An 18275-nucleotide genomic window follows, 5' to 3' on the forward strand; every position below is an offset into this window, starting at 1 on the left:
GAATACAGGGACTTCCCTGATGGTCCAGTGATTAAGAATTTGCCTTCCAATGCAGGGGACACGGGTTCGATCCCTGGTCGGGGAACTAAGATCCCATATGCCATGAGGCAACTAAGCCTGAGCGCCGCAACTACTGAGCCCACGTGCTCTGGAGCCCACGTGCCACAACTAGGGAGAAGCCCGTACACCACAACAGAAGATCCCGTGTGCCGCAACTAAGACCTGAAGCAGCCAAAAATAAATAAGTTTTTTTTTCAAAAAAGAAGGAATACAGTCTAATGTGAAATGAGAAATGCCAAGCCTTGCCTTCAACCTGGCAACCCTGTCCTAAGACAAGTGAGGCTATCTTTGTAGGAGAGATGGTGGGTCCTAAGCAGGTGAGGGGGAGGAAAAGCTCTTGTCTCAAAGTTTCTAAGGCTTATATATTTCAAAGTGAATGAGATAATGATTTAAACTAAGGAAGAGCTGGCATTTTCTTTCACCCCCTTTTACTTGGCAACGCACAAGCAACCAGCTCAGATTGGCAGTCAGTTTGTTCTATTGAAAGAAACTGGGCTCTCCAGAAAAGCCTGTTTGGCCTCCTGGGAATGTCACGGGCAACACCAGGGACCTCCCTGTTCACACAGTGTCCCAATAGGGCAGCTACATCCAGAGTCACAAAGGTTCATGCAAGTTATGTGTCTGCCTAGTCCCTGATCCTCAAGAATCTGTGCAGCAAGAAGCAGTGACACAGGCATCTGGTAAGGAGGGATGGAGAGAATACGTTCCTGGCACTTAGCTGCATCTGCTCTTCCTCTAAAGATTTCTAAAATGTCTATTGTTCCTTGGAGGGTTTCCCCCGCTCTGTAATTAATTACTATGTGCTTGAGAAGATCCACAGACTAGCAGAAAAGACTGAGTGCTGAAACATATGAAAACAATTAGAAAAGAAGTCCAATCACATGAAACCTATAATTCAGTTCAAAAAAAAAGTTTACTTCTCCAATGGGAAACACCAAGTCAGAGAACTCAAATCTCCATGGCATTTTAATTCAGGGGAAGTGAATCTTGATTCTTATTTTATCCTCTTAAACGCAGAAATCTTGGCTTCTTTAGCAGAGTCTCATATTTGGGGGGTAATTAGGCCCACTTAATCATAAACTAAAAGAGAAGGAAAAGTAGTTTATGTACTTCTGACTTCAGTGGCAACTCTAATAAATATCAACTCCACATATTTAGTAAGAAAGACCTACTTTCTGTCCCTCGGTGCTAAGATACCTCCTAATATATTCTTTGACAGGAAGCTTAGGACTTCTAGGCTTCTAAACTCATGTGAAAATGGACTAACATGCACTTTTGCTCCTTTTTATATATTAAAAATAATTTAAGGAGGTGTTTGAGAATACTTGGGAAACAACAGCCAAGAAAAAAAAAAAAAATACCACCAATCTGTAAAAGTACAGCCTTACTCTTGTCTACATGCCTCCTTCCTTGCCTATGCCTCATCCTCTACCCATCTCTGCAAACACAGACTTTCCCAGCTAAAAAAATGGGCTGCAAGAAACATCTGGGGCCTCTTGCTGGGTTCCAAGATGTGGTGGTCAGAATTCATCTGGATTGCAAAGATAGGAGACTGAGGTTACAATGCCTTAAGAGACATCAGCATATTTAAATGTTTTATATTCTTATTTTCCAGACACCAAGAATCCTTTTCTTCTTCATGATATGCATTTCATTCCAGTTAAGCTACTTTCTGCCACCTTAAAAGCAGGATCCCAAATGTGGATAAACTTAGAATGACTGTCAACTCTGCTGTGGGCTGCAAAAAGTAGGTGACAAATACACAGACAGGCCAGGCTAGTGGCATGGTATGTATAAAACTTTTATGAGAGAGCTAGCAGCTGAAAAATCTATCTAACAAATGAATTCTGGGTGTTTGGAGCAGCTGTGCTGTGTTGCTATTGGGAACATTCTCTGGGAATATGCATGATTTTCCTGAACTCCGTTTTAAATGCTAAGCCAGTAGCTCTAAGGTGTGACATTAACTGACATTTGCAGACATTAACTGACTTGCAAATTTCTGCTTAACAGAGCTAACTTGGATACAATATGTAAAAATTAAGGCAGATAACAGGAACATGGACAGGAGCAAAAATTACCACAAAAATATTCTACTCATCAATTAGAATTACATTTGTAAACTAACCGTGATTCTAGGTTTGTACACAGAATGGGAGCTGTCATAAAAGATTGTACTGTTTTATCAGAAAAATAAACCTCCCAGTTACTGAAGAGGCACAGTATGCTCGTGGAATCCCCAGGCTTTGCCCACTCTTTTCTCGTCTCTACATCATCATGATTCCTGGGTGTGCTGAGTTCTCTTAAAGTATCTGCCCATTTGTCTCCCCTTGCTCTTTTGGATACTCTAAAGATGATACGGAGTTTCCTTAAAAAAATTAAGAACAGAACTATCGTGTGATCCAGCAATCCCACTTCTGGGTACATATCCCAAAGAAATGAAACCAGGATCTCAAAGCGATCTTAGCACTCCCATCTCATTGCATCATTATTCAAAATAGCCAAGATGTAGAAACAACCTAAATGTCTATCAAGGGATGAATGGATAAGGGTAATGTTGTATATACATACAAAGGAATATTATTCGGCCTTAAAAAAAGAAGTAAATTCTGTAATATGTGACAACATGGATAAATCTTGAGGACATTAAGCTAAGTGAAATAAGCCAGTCACAGAAAGAAAAATACTGCATGATTCCACTTATATGAAGTTGCTAAAGTAGTGAAATACGTGGAATCAAAGAGTGGCAATGGTGGCTGCCAGGGGCTGACGGAGGATGAAATAGGGATTGCTGATCAACAGGCGTAAAGTTTCAGTTAAGCAGGATGAATAAATTCTAGAGATTTGGTGTATGATATCGTATCTGTAGTTAACAACACTGTATTGTACAGTTAAAGATTTGTTCAGAGTGTAGATCTCATGCCAAGTGTTCTTACCACAATACAATATTTTTTTTAAAGGAAAAAATAAATGGCAAAGGATATGAGGGAATTTATAGAAGAAGAAACCCAAGTAGCCAATAAACATGGTATAATAGTCAACAGCATTAGTAATCGTGGAAAAATCAATTTTTTAAAATGAGATTTAAAAAATCAAGCGGATTAGCAATTTTTGAAGATAAGAAAAAAATACATCATAAAGATGATAGTGTCTTTGGTAAATTTTAGTTAAAGACTTCACAGATGTAATAAAAAATGAAGGTATGTGTGTCAAGGGTATTAAGATTAAAGATTTTTAACAAATTCATACTCTTATCTGTGTCACCTATTATCTATTTCCACTTTGCCCTAGACTTGTAGACAGAAGCAGGAACAATCTGAAAAACGGTAAGGGGATATATTTCATTTTTGTATTCTCAGCATCTAGCCTGGTCTTTGGTATAAGTAGAAGCTCAAATGATGTTGAAAAAGCATGTGTCTCACAAGGTCTCTGAACCAAAATTTAAAGAATATCTGGATTTATTTCTTTTTTTAAGATTCTATGACATTACCCTTCATTATTTCAGAAACCCAGAGAGTTGCTTGTAACATTAGCACAGTTTTATGTTAGAGTTTTCTAGAAGCACATACATGTTTAGGACAGACAAGCCTGTCTGTGGGATACCACAGACAGAAAGAATTACATCCTTGATGTTTTATGAGTGCAACGCTACTCTAGGATTAAATCCATATAAGTCAGTACTGGAACTTTCACTGAAGACCTAGACCACAGCAATAATCATACATGGAGTTGTGTGGAGGAATGGAAGACATTCCATTAAATGTGTGTGAGGCAGCTGTGGTACTATGGTCAGAACATCTGAATCTGGCCACCAGGTGAGTGGTAACCAGCTCTGAGACGGTGAAGTAACTTACTTTCACTGATCCTCAGTTTACTCTGCTTGAAAATGGGTGTATCAGCTACCTTTTAGGATTAAATGGAACAGCAAGTGGCCAAGGAATTTTAACTGTCAAACTGTTATGAATTTCAATTTGTCAAATAAATTTTGGTCTCACTATTATTTGTTAGTATCTTTGTGGCTATTATATGAGAAAAATTAATCAGCTTCCCCAAACACTACACAAAACTGTAGAACTATAGTTCTCTGTGACTTCAATTGCGAAAGGTCTCTATCTCACATGTAATATGAGGCCACCAGGACTGTATACTAGTGCCTTTGTTACAATTAAGAGAAGTAATTACTCCATTCTTTGTTTTTGAATCAACGAGCTTTAGAAAATGAGTCAAATAAACCTAATCTTACTTACTACTCCCTTGGGACAAAGAAAGTAAGTGGATTTTTGTCAGCCAGCCACTCTTTCTAAAGAGAGTGTTCCCCATTCCAAAGAACTATTTTCTGGTGATGTGTAAAGTAAGATAAGAGCCATTTAGGGGTAGTGTGAAAATTAACAAGCCGTAAGCAATTGAAAAATAAGATGTTATTGCTAGATAAATCCTGCAGCCCACAAATGACTGACCACACATACTTGACCAGGACAAGGTCTACTCAAGCAGCACAAAGCCCCCTTTTCACCTCCATTTAAAATAACCAAAAACTCAGCAGAGACAGGCCTGAAGACAAAGACTATTAGCTATTTCTATTTGCTGCAAGTAGGAAATAATGATGCAACGGATAAAGCAGGAAGTGGGAAAACAAGATGGAAACTCCATCACGCCGGACAGATTCCAAACCTCCGGGCATGCACAAAGCCAGCCAGGCCTGTCCTTGGCCCGCAAAGCTAACCTGGCAAAGCGCTGTGCTGCTGCCATGACCTTGATTCCAGCTTGCTCTAGCCTTCTGCGCTTTTGGATTTCAGCAGCATCTTCCTCTTCAGACTTGGGAGCTGGTGCCAACGCAGCCCCCTCTGCAGGAGGCTGCTCCTTCCCACTGCTGGTGGGTAATTCTAACCCACCACCAGGAGGCTTCCCACCAGGGTCCATTCGGCTGACGGGGTCCTCTTCACAAGGAGACCCCACTTCACTTCCCTCTTCCTCTATTGTTTCAGGATAGCTAGTGAGTTGGACAACATAATTGACCAAACTAACAGACTAGGTTGGGGAGCAGATCCCATGTCACCTCCTGGTTATTCTGATATTACTTCCACTTAAAAAAAGATCAGAGCATGCAATATGATCCTGGTAATGTGAAAAAAATTAAATGCAGCCATTTTTAACTTAATACAATGCATCATAATCTCGACATTGATTAAGAGCTATTTCAAAATTGATATTGAAAGGCAAACACCTTTTGTTCTAGAAAGGTAAAATTCATGTTTTGTTCAATAATGAAAACTTTCAATGTTTATTCAATGGGAAATCATAGATAATAAAGGTAGACTATAAGGAATAACCATGCAATGATAAGGGTGGTTTTGCTGAAAGGGATTAGACAAGACTGTAAGTTTTTTTTATTGGATTACACGGTTCTTGAAGGCAGGGACTCTATCTTAGCTTCCACTGGGTCCCCAAAGCCTAAAAGATAGTACCTAGCATGTAGCAGAAGCTCACTAGATGCATACTTGCTGAATAAATGAATGAATAAATACAAAAACATAATCAGAGATTAGGGGAAAGACTGCTTGTTTCTCTCAAGAGATGAGAAGTCCAATGTTTCTTCCATTTCATTATGACTGTTTCTACATGTGACTCAAGCATGTTCATGCATCCCTTCAATAACGCTTGAGCTCATATCGAGATAAACTTACATCTAGATAAAAGGTCTTACTGCACCTGATCTAACAGGAGTGGGAGTCAGTCTCCACGGAAGGCCATGGATGACAGATGTTCTCAATGTCCTGTCGATAGAGCCAGTTTCAAAAATCTGCTCGTAAAAATCTGCTCATTAGACCAGTATTGGTTGAATACCTACTGTGTGCCAGGCACACCTAGAACAGGTGCCTTCACGAAGCTTATGTTCTATCATGACGATCTCTCTCTGAAGATCTGTCCTGCCCACCTCCATCTGTAATCTTACATCAAAGTTCTAAAGTGGCTCTTTGAGCTCATTCTTCTCCTGGGGCCATAACTCCTGTACCACAAGCCAGGATGGGAGCAGCGCAGTCCAGGTCTTACCTGAAGGGCCTCTCCCCACCCAGGGGGGAGGTGGCAGTACTCCAGCTCTTCCGATATTCCTCTCGCTCTGCTTTCTTCCTTCTCAGAGGTGCGGGGACGTAGGCTGTCTGGTTGCTTTTGTTGGGGAGGTACTGGTTAAAAGGCACTGCTGATTTTGGCTCACCGTGGGAAGTCCGCCTTGCAGACATGTCATCCTTCTTCACATCCGGCAGCTTCCGATGGGGCAAGTCGGATTCAGAGTCGCTTCCTCTCCCTGGGAAGAGAGGATGGGCGCTGAGAAAGTGTGCTGGGCTAGCAATAAAGTTCCCAATGGCAAGTATGCAGTATGGGGGATGTGGTTACATCTGTGGGTTCCGGGGATTACTTCCTTAAATTATTCACTTAACAAATCTAAAATATCAGTCAAAATTAATCCACTCTGGGAAAAGCTCTCCATTCTAACCAGGAAAAAAAAAAGTCAAATTAAAAAAAAAAAAAAAAAAGAAGAAAGCTTAGCTGTATCTGAGAGTTACAATTAACAACACATTTGCAGTAGAACTACACACCTGCTCAGGCTCTTCACCTCTCAAAAGAAGAAACATAAGTTTACCAGTGGAGTTTTTACTCAGCACCTGTTGTTGCATGTCTTACACGGCGCTAGATGTTCTGACAAATGAGAATTATGAAGGATTTTTAATCCTTTGTCTTTGAGGTACCTTTAACCAACTCATGAAACACCTGGAGAACATTAGTTATAATCAAGGAGCACAAACATGTAAGAACTATAGGAATTCAGAAAAATGATCAGTATGGATTATACCAAGGGTTTGCCTTCCAGGAAATAGCTTGAGTTATAATAAGTGCATATTCCTCTACCACGGAGCCCTTCCTGGTACCCATAGCTGGAGGCAATCTTTGTTTCCTTATGAACACTATGGCCCGAAGATCTATTTCTCTGCTGACGCATTATGCTTTCTACCTTGTATTTTGAAAATAAGGGCTTTATATCCTTCACGGTACTTATCACAGTGTCTTGGCGCACAGTGGGTATCCTCAAATGATCAGATGAATCAATGAATTAGTTTGGCGTAAACAGTGTTTTACACAACACAGAGGAATTCAGTGTTACCAACATCAGTCTTTTGTTGGTCAACAGCCCCCATAATTATACGGTATTCTTGTTTCCTGAGTCTCATCTCACCAGATTTCTAAGAGCCATTAGAGTGAAACTGTCATGAAAACACACACTACTGTGACAGGCAGCCGCCATTTGAATGCTGGTTGAAAACTCTTAATCACTGAGAGCATTATGAAAAGGTTCTTCAACCCTACTGATAGCAAACAGAAATTGACCTCTTTACCCTTGTGAAAAGAACCTTAAACTAAGACTCGAGCGATGTGGCAGCCTAGCAGAGTGGGTAGTGCAGGGGGTTAAGTCAGATCCACCTCATTTTGAGTTCTGGCACTCGGTAGTTTTGTTACTTTGTCATTTGTCACTTCACCACTCCAAGCCTCAGTTTCCCAATCTATAAAGTGAGGATAATAATAACACCTACTTCATAGCGCTGCTGGGAGGATCAGCTACGTGTAAAACTCTTGGGTACAGTACTTGACCCCGAGTAAGTGCTTAACAAACACTGACTACTCTTTATGCCATAATAGTTCCGGATCTGCCACTGATGACCTGTGGGCTCCTAGGCTTGCCTCTAACACACTTGCCTGTCCTTTTTCTGTAAGAAGAGGAATGAAATGACTTGCCCTGGAGATAAAATGATTTAATGGCTTTTTAAAAATGGTGAAAGTTAAAGCATTGACCATAAACAAGCTGTTCATTGCTGCAGATGAAATATTCAGTTTATGAATTATTCATGCCACTTGCTTTCAGCCTCCCTTCTGAAGTTTTGACCATTTCATTACTTGCTGTTTTTTGATTCATAAACTTAGCTCCCTTCTCACTCTTTTTTCAAGTCTATCTGTCTCAGTGTCATAATAAAATACTTAGAGCCCCCCGCGAATGCTTTATAACAAACACTAATACTACCTTAACTTGCTAAGCACTTGGATTTGTTTCCCTATTTGATATTATCCTCATTTTACAGTGGTGGAAACAGAGGCCCAGAGACCCAAAGAGCCCTTTCTCCACGGCTGGTAAGTAACAGCTCCAGACTCTAGTTTCTGTTCTCCAGATTCCAGCCCACGAAAGACCCCTAGTTGCTGGAAGGGAGAGAAGCATAGCCCTGGGGAAAGGAAGGATTAGACTTTGATAAAAGGATGTCATCATCATGATGTACACTGTTGCAGTTTCCTAACTTTGGGCACAAGTAGAGAATAAACAGTTCCTTCCTCTGCAACACACTTCTCTTGGAAAAACGTCCTTTGCTTAAAGCATCCTGACTAGGGGAAGAACTGTATTTTGCTGAATAAATGAATGAAAGAAAACGATTCTTCAGTCAACTATGAAGGCTTAGTATGGATTAGAGTTGTCTCAGTTCCCTCGTTCTAAAATCCTGTAATCTATGAAACTTATTTTGGTACAATATCTAAAAACATATTATCCATAATATACTGAGAGATAGTCTCAAAATAGGTTGTTTAACACATAAACAGATAACCTTTTTTTTTTTTCCCCAATTAGTCTTTGATGAATGTCTTCAACAGGCACTTCAAGAAAAGTTAATTTGCAAATGCCCTGAGGCAGAGCGGCTCAGTTGAAAGAAGCAGCTAACCTTCTGGACCTAAAGACCAGGGTCTAAGTTCAGCTCCATCATCTACTAGCTGTGTGACTGGGAAATGTAAGCCCTCTGTACCTCAGTGTCCTCACTGGAAATAGGGAGGTGATAATACAGCTCTCGTAGGTTGTCGTGAGGATTGCAAGAGATGTAAAGCACCCAGATAGTGGCTGGTGAGGTATACTTTCCATTAAGTGTTAGACCTCCTCTTATCTCAGGCCAAGACTTCAAAAGATTTTGACTTGACTTCATCCTGAAAACATGAAAATGTACTAGGGTGGCATCTCCATCTATGCCCAACATAGCACGTGATGATGATGACATCCTTTTGTCAAAGTCTGATCCTTCTTTTATGCCTGGGCTACATTTCTCTCCCTTCCAGCAATTAGGGGTCCATCTTTTTTTATGTATCTTTACCATACACACCGCCAACCCACTGCTTTCTCATCTCCTCTAACACTCTAATTTCTCTCATTCTTTATTTCTCTCCCTTAACTCATCTTTTCTATAAAAGATAAGAATATTTATTTAACAATATGCATTATGTTTATAAAATATGTTCTTAATTTTAAAAGCACCTAAGTGGAAGGTTTTGTATTTCCTGTTCAGGGAAGCTGATTAGTGGCCTCAGAAGGCATGCCAGTGAGGGTGAGGGAGGAGCTGGGCAACTCTTTAGCAAGACAGATTGGCTGAATTGACCCTGGAGATCCATAGCCTCCTTACCAGGTGGCTCTCGTGTCCAACCCATGGAATCATGGCCCCTCTTACGAGTGTGGCTCTTGATCATCCCCTACTGAATGGGTCAGTGGACCTCAGTAATAATAAAATGAAAACTCTCTCTATTGACCCAATATGGAGTTGGAGAATTTCATGGTAAGACTTTCCCTAATTGATTGTGAGTCCTAGGAAATAAGTGTTCTAGAATTAAAATGTTCTTCTAAATTTGGAAGTGTTTATTAGGACTAGCAATCTTCTTGATTATCATCACTTAAAAAATATACCATAAACTCTAATGAAATACAACATCTATTTGGATAAAATTATACCACATTTTTTTAAGGCAGATAAAAAAGCGTTGTCTTTCTTTAAAACCTCATTAGGTCTTGATTAGTTTACAAGAACATAAGCCTGAAGGTATCAGGCTGATTGGTGAAATCTGTGTGTTAAGATGCTCTTTCATGGACGGTGTTTTGTGAAGCTCAATTTCATGTTTTTCTTTACATGGGAAAAACTTTTACGAAAAGACTCTGGCTTATCAATCTTAACTGCTGCAAATGAAATTGTGCCTCAGCACATATTAGTACAATATTAGTAATTACCATCTCAAATCCCTTCAAGATGTGGCTCATTATAAACTCTGAACCCCTCAAAGCTGGTGACAGAATAAATAAAGGATCTGCATTACCAGTTATTAAAAACTAGGATGAGACAATAATAATTTTTTAAAACAATCAAAATAATATGGATGAAATAAATAGTTTGGTTAAAATATGTTTCATAAAAGTAAGTCTCCCTTTCAGTTATGTTAAAGCTCAATTAGATCATGCAGTTGGTATTGTAACTTCTAATACTGTGGGTGGGACTTAAGATGTCATGTAAATTTTTAGAAATGTTTTTCAAGCAGTTCACAATGCACCATGGAATTCTTTAGGAGTCACATACGATGTGGCTCTGAGGCTAATCTATTTGTTGGAGAGTTTAAGTACTAAACAAAAGCATCAGTTCAGTCATGCTAGAATTTGAAAAATCTATTAGGCAAACAGAAAGAAGTGTGGGTAAATTAAGCTTTAGGGTATAAGTTTTGGACTCGCCCTTCTTGAGGCTAACATTGTTACACTACTTACAGCGATTTAGGGCACTTAAAAACAATGTTAGGGGACTTCCCTGGTGGAGTAGTGGTTAAGAATCTGCCTGCCAATGCAGGGGACGCAGGTTCGAGCCTTGGCCTGGGAAGATCCCACATGCCGTGGAGCAACTAAGCCCATATGCCACAACTACTGAGCCCGTGTGACACAACTACTGAAGCCCATGCACCTAGAGCCCGTGCTCCACAAGAGAAGCCACAGCAATGAGAAGCCTGCTCGCCGCAACTAGAGAAAGCCTGCACACAGCAACGAAGACCCAACGCAGCCAAAATAAATAAATAAATAAAAATTACTTAAAAAAAACACAAAACAATGTTAGGATGATTACTTAACCTCTCTAAGATTCATCTGTAAAATATGACTAAGGAATGTTTCACAGCCCTGTGAAAGGACTAAGTCAGATACTGAGTATCTTGTAATATGTGCTGAGGGTTAAATGAGAGACCAAGGGTCGAGTAATGAACTCAGGACCTGGGCATGTTAAATACCCAAGTATTTTGGTAACACAGAATTTTATAGCTGAAAGGGATCTTTTAGCTATAGAAGATAATTTTCATCTCAGACAGAAGACTTGAAGTCTCTAGAAACATTAGCTTCAGTCAAGCAATACATGAAAAAGAAATAGACACAAATAAAAAAATTCCCCACCAGCCTTAGTGTCTTTCTGCAAGTTTATACATGCAGAGCCAATCTATCTTCCCTTCCTAAAAGCACAAAGGTGCAAGATAAGTAAGATAAACAGCTCTCGGAAAATATGTGTTAAATTTACATCAGGTTGCATGACCATACATTTTTGTAAAGAGAAATGATCATTCCTTTCAGGTGACATAAAATGCATGGGATTTAAATCAAACCCAGCCTCAGAAGAAACAGGTAGTCTGGGTTGTGTTCTATACGTGAATGGCCACCTGCATTGCTCTAGTCAATGGTCAGGTATAAAAAGCATTGCCCAAACTGCGCCAATTACGGTTTCACAATCCCAAGCTTCAGAGCTTTCATAAGTGTGTGCGGTGTGTTTCCAGGCTGCCGGAAGTTGATCTATTTTCACTTACACAGTGTGGTCCTCGCTCAAACATTTCCCTTCCTCGTACCTGGAGCACATAAACCTTCGGCACGCTTTATGAGCTAAGGGTCTGCACAGCGTCTTGATTTACTGAGACCCGGGGAGGAACGACGTAACACATTTTCCAACAGAAGATACGCTCACTGAGGCAGTGTTCAAACCAGCTTCTGGCAAAGCCAACCAAAATTCTAAGGACCACGAAAAACAACATGAAGAGATTTTTTTTTCCCTACCAGTTTAGAGTTACCAGATTCCAGCAAGGTGGATATGGAGTCTACCTTCCTAGGGGCCAATCTCTCGGCCGGTGACAAGGGGGCCCTTGTTAATGTTTGATTCTAAGATGTGCAGTTTATTAAGGCCCCAACCTACCATCACTGCTTCCCCTGAGGACTACATCTGGCGAAGGTGTCTGCCGGGAACGGGAGCCGAAGGAATCCAGGCTATCGAAGGAATCATCTCTGCCGTGTCGAGGGGGAGAGAGGGAGTCGCTGCGCTCTGAGTCCCAGCAGTCGATGTAGCCACTGTCTCGAATACTACGTTTAGGGCTCTCAACGTCATCAGTCTCCTGTTCAAGAAGAAAACGAAAGGATTACAGACATCACAGCAACAGACACGGAGGCTGCGAATATCAGGAAAATCAGTCTCCAGTGGTCTCCCCAAAATCCTGCATATAGAATCAATCTGGAAAGGCTACGGCAACCAGTTATCAAATTGATTATCATCTACACAACACTTCATTCTTTAACCCTTCTCGGCTGCCACTTTTTCCAATCAGAAAATCACACATATTAAAAAATAAAAATCCCCAAGCATCTCGTACTCCACAATTTTGGAAAAAAGAAGTCTAAGGAACTGAGAATAAAAGATCATCAAGTTTGGAGTCACAAGAATATAATGAGCGATAAAAACAAAATTGAGAAACTAAAACCTTAACCTTGACCCCTCTTTCAGGATCCATAACTGCATGTCTGTTCTGGGACCCAGCCCCTAGTTTAGCTGCACAACTGCTTCTGTTTATGCTGTCTGGCTAATGCACACAGCATTTGTTTTTGCAGAAGAATCAGTTCCGTAAAATCCTGGAGCAGCATGCTTCCATCTTCTGCTACCTTGAAGGGAAATTCCGGCTCTGAAAGGGAGCTGTCTTTCTGGGGCAAAAAATTTAAAAAAAAAAAAAAAAAAGCAGTGAAAAATATGCGAAATGATTTTCCTGATGCCTCGGAAGAATCCAGGCATGCTCTCGCGCTCGGCCAGCTCTTGGCACTGGGGGAGCTGAAAGCACTTGTGGCTGACCCACATGTTCAGAGCAGTGAGAACAATGGCTGTCTTTGACAGCCTGTGATTATAAATTCTTTCCAGCGCAAGCAGCACATACTAAAACACTGAAACTCCAGCAGAAGAAAGGTCAGTCAAAGCCATCCTCACCCTCGAATTATAATAAAAGCCTTGTTCCCGCCAGTGTCTTAGCATTAATTACAAGAGTCCAAGCTGACGAAAACAGAAATAACTCCGGTCACTCAAAGATAAACCTCAATTTAATCTCTCCCAGACTGTTGCTTAAAATCAGGGCTGTGAATGACATCCGCAAAGACTGGAAGGTCCCACTGCAGATTTCCTGGGATGCTCAGGCAGGTCCCCTCCCCATTCCCCATAGAAAAGAAAAAATAAATAAATATTCTCCGTGGTAGCAATTTTGGAAACTGTCTACACTGACTAATATGCTCGCCGGAGCCAAAGCCTTTTAGGAAGTGCCTTTGCCAGCTGCTTCTATCAATTATAACCAGATCCTCTGACACACTCCCCAGCAGGGGACCCTTTGGGGGGACAGAGCAGCTGTAATTCACAAGGCACGCACAGTGGTCCTGCATCAGGACAAGGAGTGGGAAAAAGGGGAAGGGCAGGGTTGAGGGGGGTACCCTGCTGCAGCCACACCGAGGACCTGATTCGTGCCCCTGAAGAACAGGTTGTCAAACAGCCTGGGTGAGTACAGATGACATGACCCTCCCGAGGAAGGCAGAAATTCCAGTTATGGAAATTAAGGTATTTTAGTTTACTCGTAGGTCAAAATTAACCAGGACTTGTACAAAAGCCAGGCCTGACTAGCAGGAAAAAGAATTCATGACTAACTGAAAAGTATACATCTAAATTGGATATGGTTTTGCATTTAATTTCTTTGGAAATGCAAGTAATTATCTTGGATTATTTATCCACTGAGAATAGGCTAAATGGCTAATGTTATAGAACACTTACTATGTGTCTGGGGCTATGCCTGATGCTTTCTCTATGCTCTATTCTTTAATCCTCACAACCCGCTCCCCAATGATGGGGTTAGCATTGTCCCTATTTTATAGAGGAGAAAAGAATCAGAGAGGTTGAGTAAATTGACTCAGGTCACACAGTAATCAGCAAAGCTGTGATTCTAACACAGGACTCTGTCTTCAACTACCAAACGATAAAACCTGACATTTGATGAACTTTGGTATTGTTACAGCTGTCAACATCAGCATCACCTCTCCCAGCGGCTGGACACTTACTGCCTGCTTACTCTGTGGATGACACTAACCTGGATAATGTCCCTTCGCTAAACACTGTTTATGCCTAGATCACCAACCTATACATGCTGCAAAAGAGAGACAGTCTAGAGTAGGTTAGAAGCATGGTCTTGGAAGCTCAGCTGACAGTTTAAATCCTGGCTCCACCCTTTGTCAGCTGTCTGACCTTGGGCAAGTTATTTTACCTTGCCCAATTTCAGTTTTCTCATCTGTAAAATGGAGCTAATAATATTTATCTCATAGTATTGCTGGGAGGGTTAAATGTATTACTATATGGAAAGCATTCAGAAAAACGCCTGACGCATAAGTGCTCGAAAAATGTTAGCTGTGTTATAATCACTACTATGTATTCATTTGGCATGTAAATGTCAATATATAAATCATAGAAAATTTATAAATGCGGTTAAGGACATAATCTTATATACACACTGATACTCTCCTATCTCCTTCTCCATTTATATCCCATAACTAGATGCCTTGGGCCCAGTTTCCCATCAGGGAGGGCAGACACTCAGGAAGTTGAGCCACTGGTAACATCTAGAAATGACACAATTTTACAAGCTGCTTGGCACAGAATTACAAAACTGGATTTTCAAGAAAATAATATCAGGCAAGTTTCCCCAAACACCCAAATGTCTCCCCCACCCTACCCTACAAACCACAGGAGAACAGAAAGGAAAAAGAGAAAGTTGACATGCTTCTTGGAGCTTCAGCTGCTTTCTCACAGCCAGTTATGGGAAAGAAAAACAAAAAGGCCGTTCTGTTCATGACTTTGTAGAAAGCCAAGAATTAAACCTTGGGTCAAGTGAGAGCTGGAAGCTGAATGGCAGGGTCAGTTTGACAAGTGAAAACCAGGCCACCTGTGGCCATCCTTGGCCAAGCTGGTCCCTTAGAAACCTCAGGGTGAAGCAAGAGGCTGGCTCTTTAGCCAGAAATAAAGATTGGGTCATCCACGGGATGAACAATTTTATTGGATTCCATCAAGTCACCCAAAGGCAAGCTTTGGGAGAGGGGTTAGAGGATATAAACCAACACAAAGGTTAGCACGGTCTAAATGCTCTGTACTCGGGGTCTATTACGTCGTCTATGCTTTCCTTCTAGATGTCCAGTAGTGGCATCCTGTCTTCTACAGAGAGCACTCCAGGGAAAGGGGATAAGACTCAAGTCTGTCCATTGTGCTAATTGCTGGTTGTTCTAGTAAAAGTGTGTTAATGAATGGGGTGTGAATTACTAGCTTCCACAATATTTTTGGATTATTTTACTCATCTGTCCTCTTCTTATCCTCCTTTGTCAGAGATAATGAGAACCAGTTACAGTTGGTGACTGACTTACGGTATCTGAGAAACTCCAGATGCCTCTGTTTTACCACTCACCATTTTCTGCTTCCTTTGTGATTTATAAGGTGGCTAAATCCTATTCTGCAGTGTGTTAGGTTCTACTTTTCCAGCCTGATGAGCCATCTCCACCCACCATACTCTGGTTGGTGAAGCAATTCATTCCACAGATACTGACTGAACATCGTCTATGTGCCAGGCACTGTCTCAGTGCTGGGGACACAATGTTATGCAAATTCGATAAATTCCCTGTCCTCATGGGCCTTAGGCTCTAGCAGGGAAGGCAGAAAACAAACAGAATAACCCTTAAATTGAATACAAAGTTGAATGGTAAGTATCATGAAAAAATAAAGCAGGTTAAGGGAAGAGAAGTTGATGATGGCTGCTGCTCTAGGCCAAGGTCTTGTACTTGTTTGGCCATCAAGCTCCCCGCTCTTCATCCCCTTGTTCTGATAGCACCCCTCACCTTCTGAGACAGTAGTGGCTTAGGCCAATCATGGTATCCCCTGTCCCTGGTCACACTGACTGGTTCAGGGATAGGTCCCACACTGGACCAGAGCACACCTTAGGAATTTTAAAGCTGTGGCCAGGGAGAATTCCTTGCCTTGTGGGCAAGGAGCTCGGAGCAGATAATCCTGGGGAGGCTGTTGGCCATGGTCTCTGCTATGAGAGAGTGTTTGCCTACTGTAGGAGAGGATGAATTGAAGAAGAGACCAGAAGAGAAGAGAGAGAGAAAGAGAGAGGAAGAACCTAGAATGTTGACTTTCTAGTTGCAGGCCCTGAGATCTCTAGGGCCACCCTCGTTCCTACAGTGCTCCCTTTCATCTCACTATTCTCGTAGTAATTCCCCTTGGTTCAGCTTAAGTGTCCCTTCCTTTGGGAGACTTTCTCTGACGTATCCAGGCCCAGTGAAAGGCCACTGTCATGATGCTTTCAGAGACCTTTTTTGTCTATAGCAATAGCAACCTACTACGAACATCTACTATGTGTCCGATGCTTATGTTAAGAGTTCTACATGTGTTCCTTGCACTACAGAACTTAACAAGTTGTACCACAGTTAATCATTTTTATGCACATTTCTCCCACTAGAAAAAAATGAATATAAAAAAATTTCGGGGGCTTCCCTGGTGGCGCAGCGGTTGAGAGTCCGCCTGCCGATGCGGGGGGAGCGGGTTTGTGCCCCGGTCCGGGAGGATCCCACATGCCGCGGAGCGGCTGGGCCCGTGAGCCATGGCCGCTGAGCCTGCGCGTCCGGAGCCTGTGCTCCGCAACGGGAGAGGCCACAACAGTGAGAGGCCCGCGTAAACCCCGCCCCCCCCCAAAAAAAATTTCGGGCTAGCCTCCTTTGTGAAAGAAAAGCTTTTAATTTCAAATTTATTTCAGCCTGTATATGTGCAGAAGAGATTCCAGTTGTCTCTCAATATCTGTTTTCCATTTCTTCTCCAGTGAAAATACACACAGTTTTTAAATGAAATAAAATCTACATTCCCCAAGTCTTTACTTGCAGCTAGGTATGGATACGTGACCAAGTTCAAGTCAATAGGATGTGAGCAGAAGTGTAGTGCATGACCTCCCAGAAGTGTAGTGCATGACCTCCCAGAAGTGTGTTTAAAGGGAGGCATAGGCCTTTCTTCTTCTCAGCCCTCCTTTCTCCTGGCTCAAAGGTGGACGTGAAGGCTAAAGCCTGTGCAGCCATCTTGGACCAGCAAGTGAGTGGCCATGAGTTGAGGACAGTAGAGTAAAAAGACAGAAGGAGCCTGAGCCCTTGATGGTCACGGGACCCTCACACTAGCCCTGGACTGCTCATGTCCAGACCTTATGTGAGTGTGATATAAAACTCTATCTTATTTAAGCCACTGGCAGAGTTGTCTGCATTTCCCAGTTAAACTCAATCTTAATTGATAAAATGAGATAGTATACACTTTAGATAGATCTAATATTTTCAGACATTGGATAGACCTGTGAAATTCAGGTCAATTACTCTCTTTATATAGAGACATGGGAGCACCACAGCTGGCCATTTTTAGTTAAGTCACGCTTTGGCCAGTGATACTAACTACTCCCTCATGTCCTGTGATGTCATCTATATTCATTAAAAAAAGTAACAGCTGTTCACAACAACAGGTCATTTCAAGGCAGTTGTTAGTAACCAACTGTCTCACTAGAAAGGGAAGTTAGGAGAGCTGCAGAGACCAATAGCTGCTCAGATTATAGAGAAGCTGGACTAGTGATAAGAAACATCAATAATGAGAAGAAATCAGATTCCAAGAGAAATCAGCAGGGAAACTATGAGGCAGAGCTTTTAAATAGTTTAAAACAGATAATCCATCTATCATTATCCAAGTCCAAATTTAACATAAGACCAACAAACATTTAGATTTCACAAATCCATACTGAAACTTACCTTTGTATTTTCCCTAAGTATCCTTTATTGAGAGAGATGAAAGATTAAAGGACAAATAAGAGTTAAGACTAAGAAACAATGTGTTGTGTTAATGATTGAGTGGTGTGTTTATTTTATTTTTCAAGGAATTTAGCTTCAAGGACTTTGTTTATATGTGTTATGACCAATATGAAAGCTTTGTCCATTTATACATATATGAGCCGGCCTGGTTCTAGCCAAATGCAAAGAACTATTAGAACTATTA

The 18275-nt window shown here is 41.3% G+C and overlaps 1 protein-coding gene across 17 annotated transcripts in view; it reads right to left on the reverse strand.

The window, feature by feature from the left end:
* LIMCH1 (LIM and calponin homology domains 1) overlaps positions 1-18275 on the reverse strand; it is a 365434-nt gene that overhangs the window by 88565 nt on the left and 258594 nt on the right. For 10 of the 17 annotated variants that reach the window (XM_028492017.2, XM_028492013.2, XM_028492011.2 and 7 more), the window contains 3 exons: positions 12114-12309; positions 6109-6361; positions 4781-5047 (listed from right to left, as the gene is read on the reverse strand). In XM_028492017.2, the coding sequence (XP_028347818.1) occupies positions 4781-5047; positions 6109-6361; positions 12114-12309 (716 nt within the window). The remainder of the gene's footprint in view (positions 1-4780; positions 5048-6108; positions 6362-12113; positions 12310-18275) is intronic. The other 7 variants (XM_007125172.4, XM_028492022.2, XM_028492018.2 and 4 more) reach the window with 1 other exon arrangement.

The sequence above is a fragment of the Physeter macrocephalus genome, chromosome 7 (genome assembly GCF_002837175.3).
Source record: "Physeter macrocephalus isolate SW-GA chromosome 7, ASM283717v5, whole genome shotgun sequence".
In the NCBI taxonomy this organism is placed as follows: Eukaryota; Metazoa; Chordata; class Mammalia; order Artiodactyla; family Physeteridae; genus Physeter; species Physeter macrocephalus.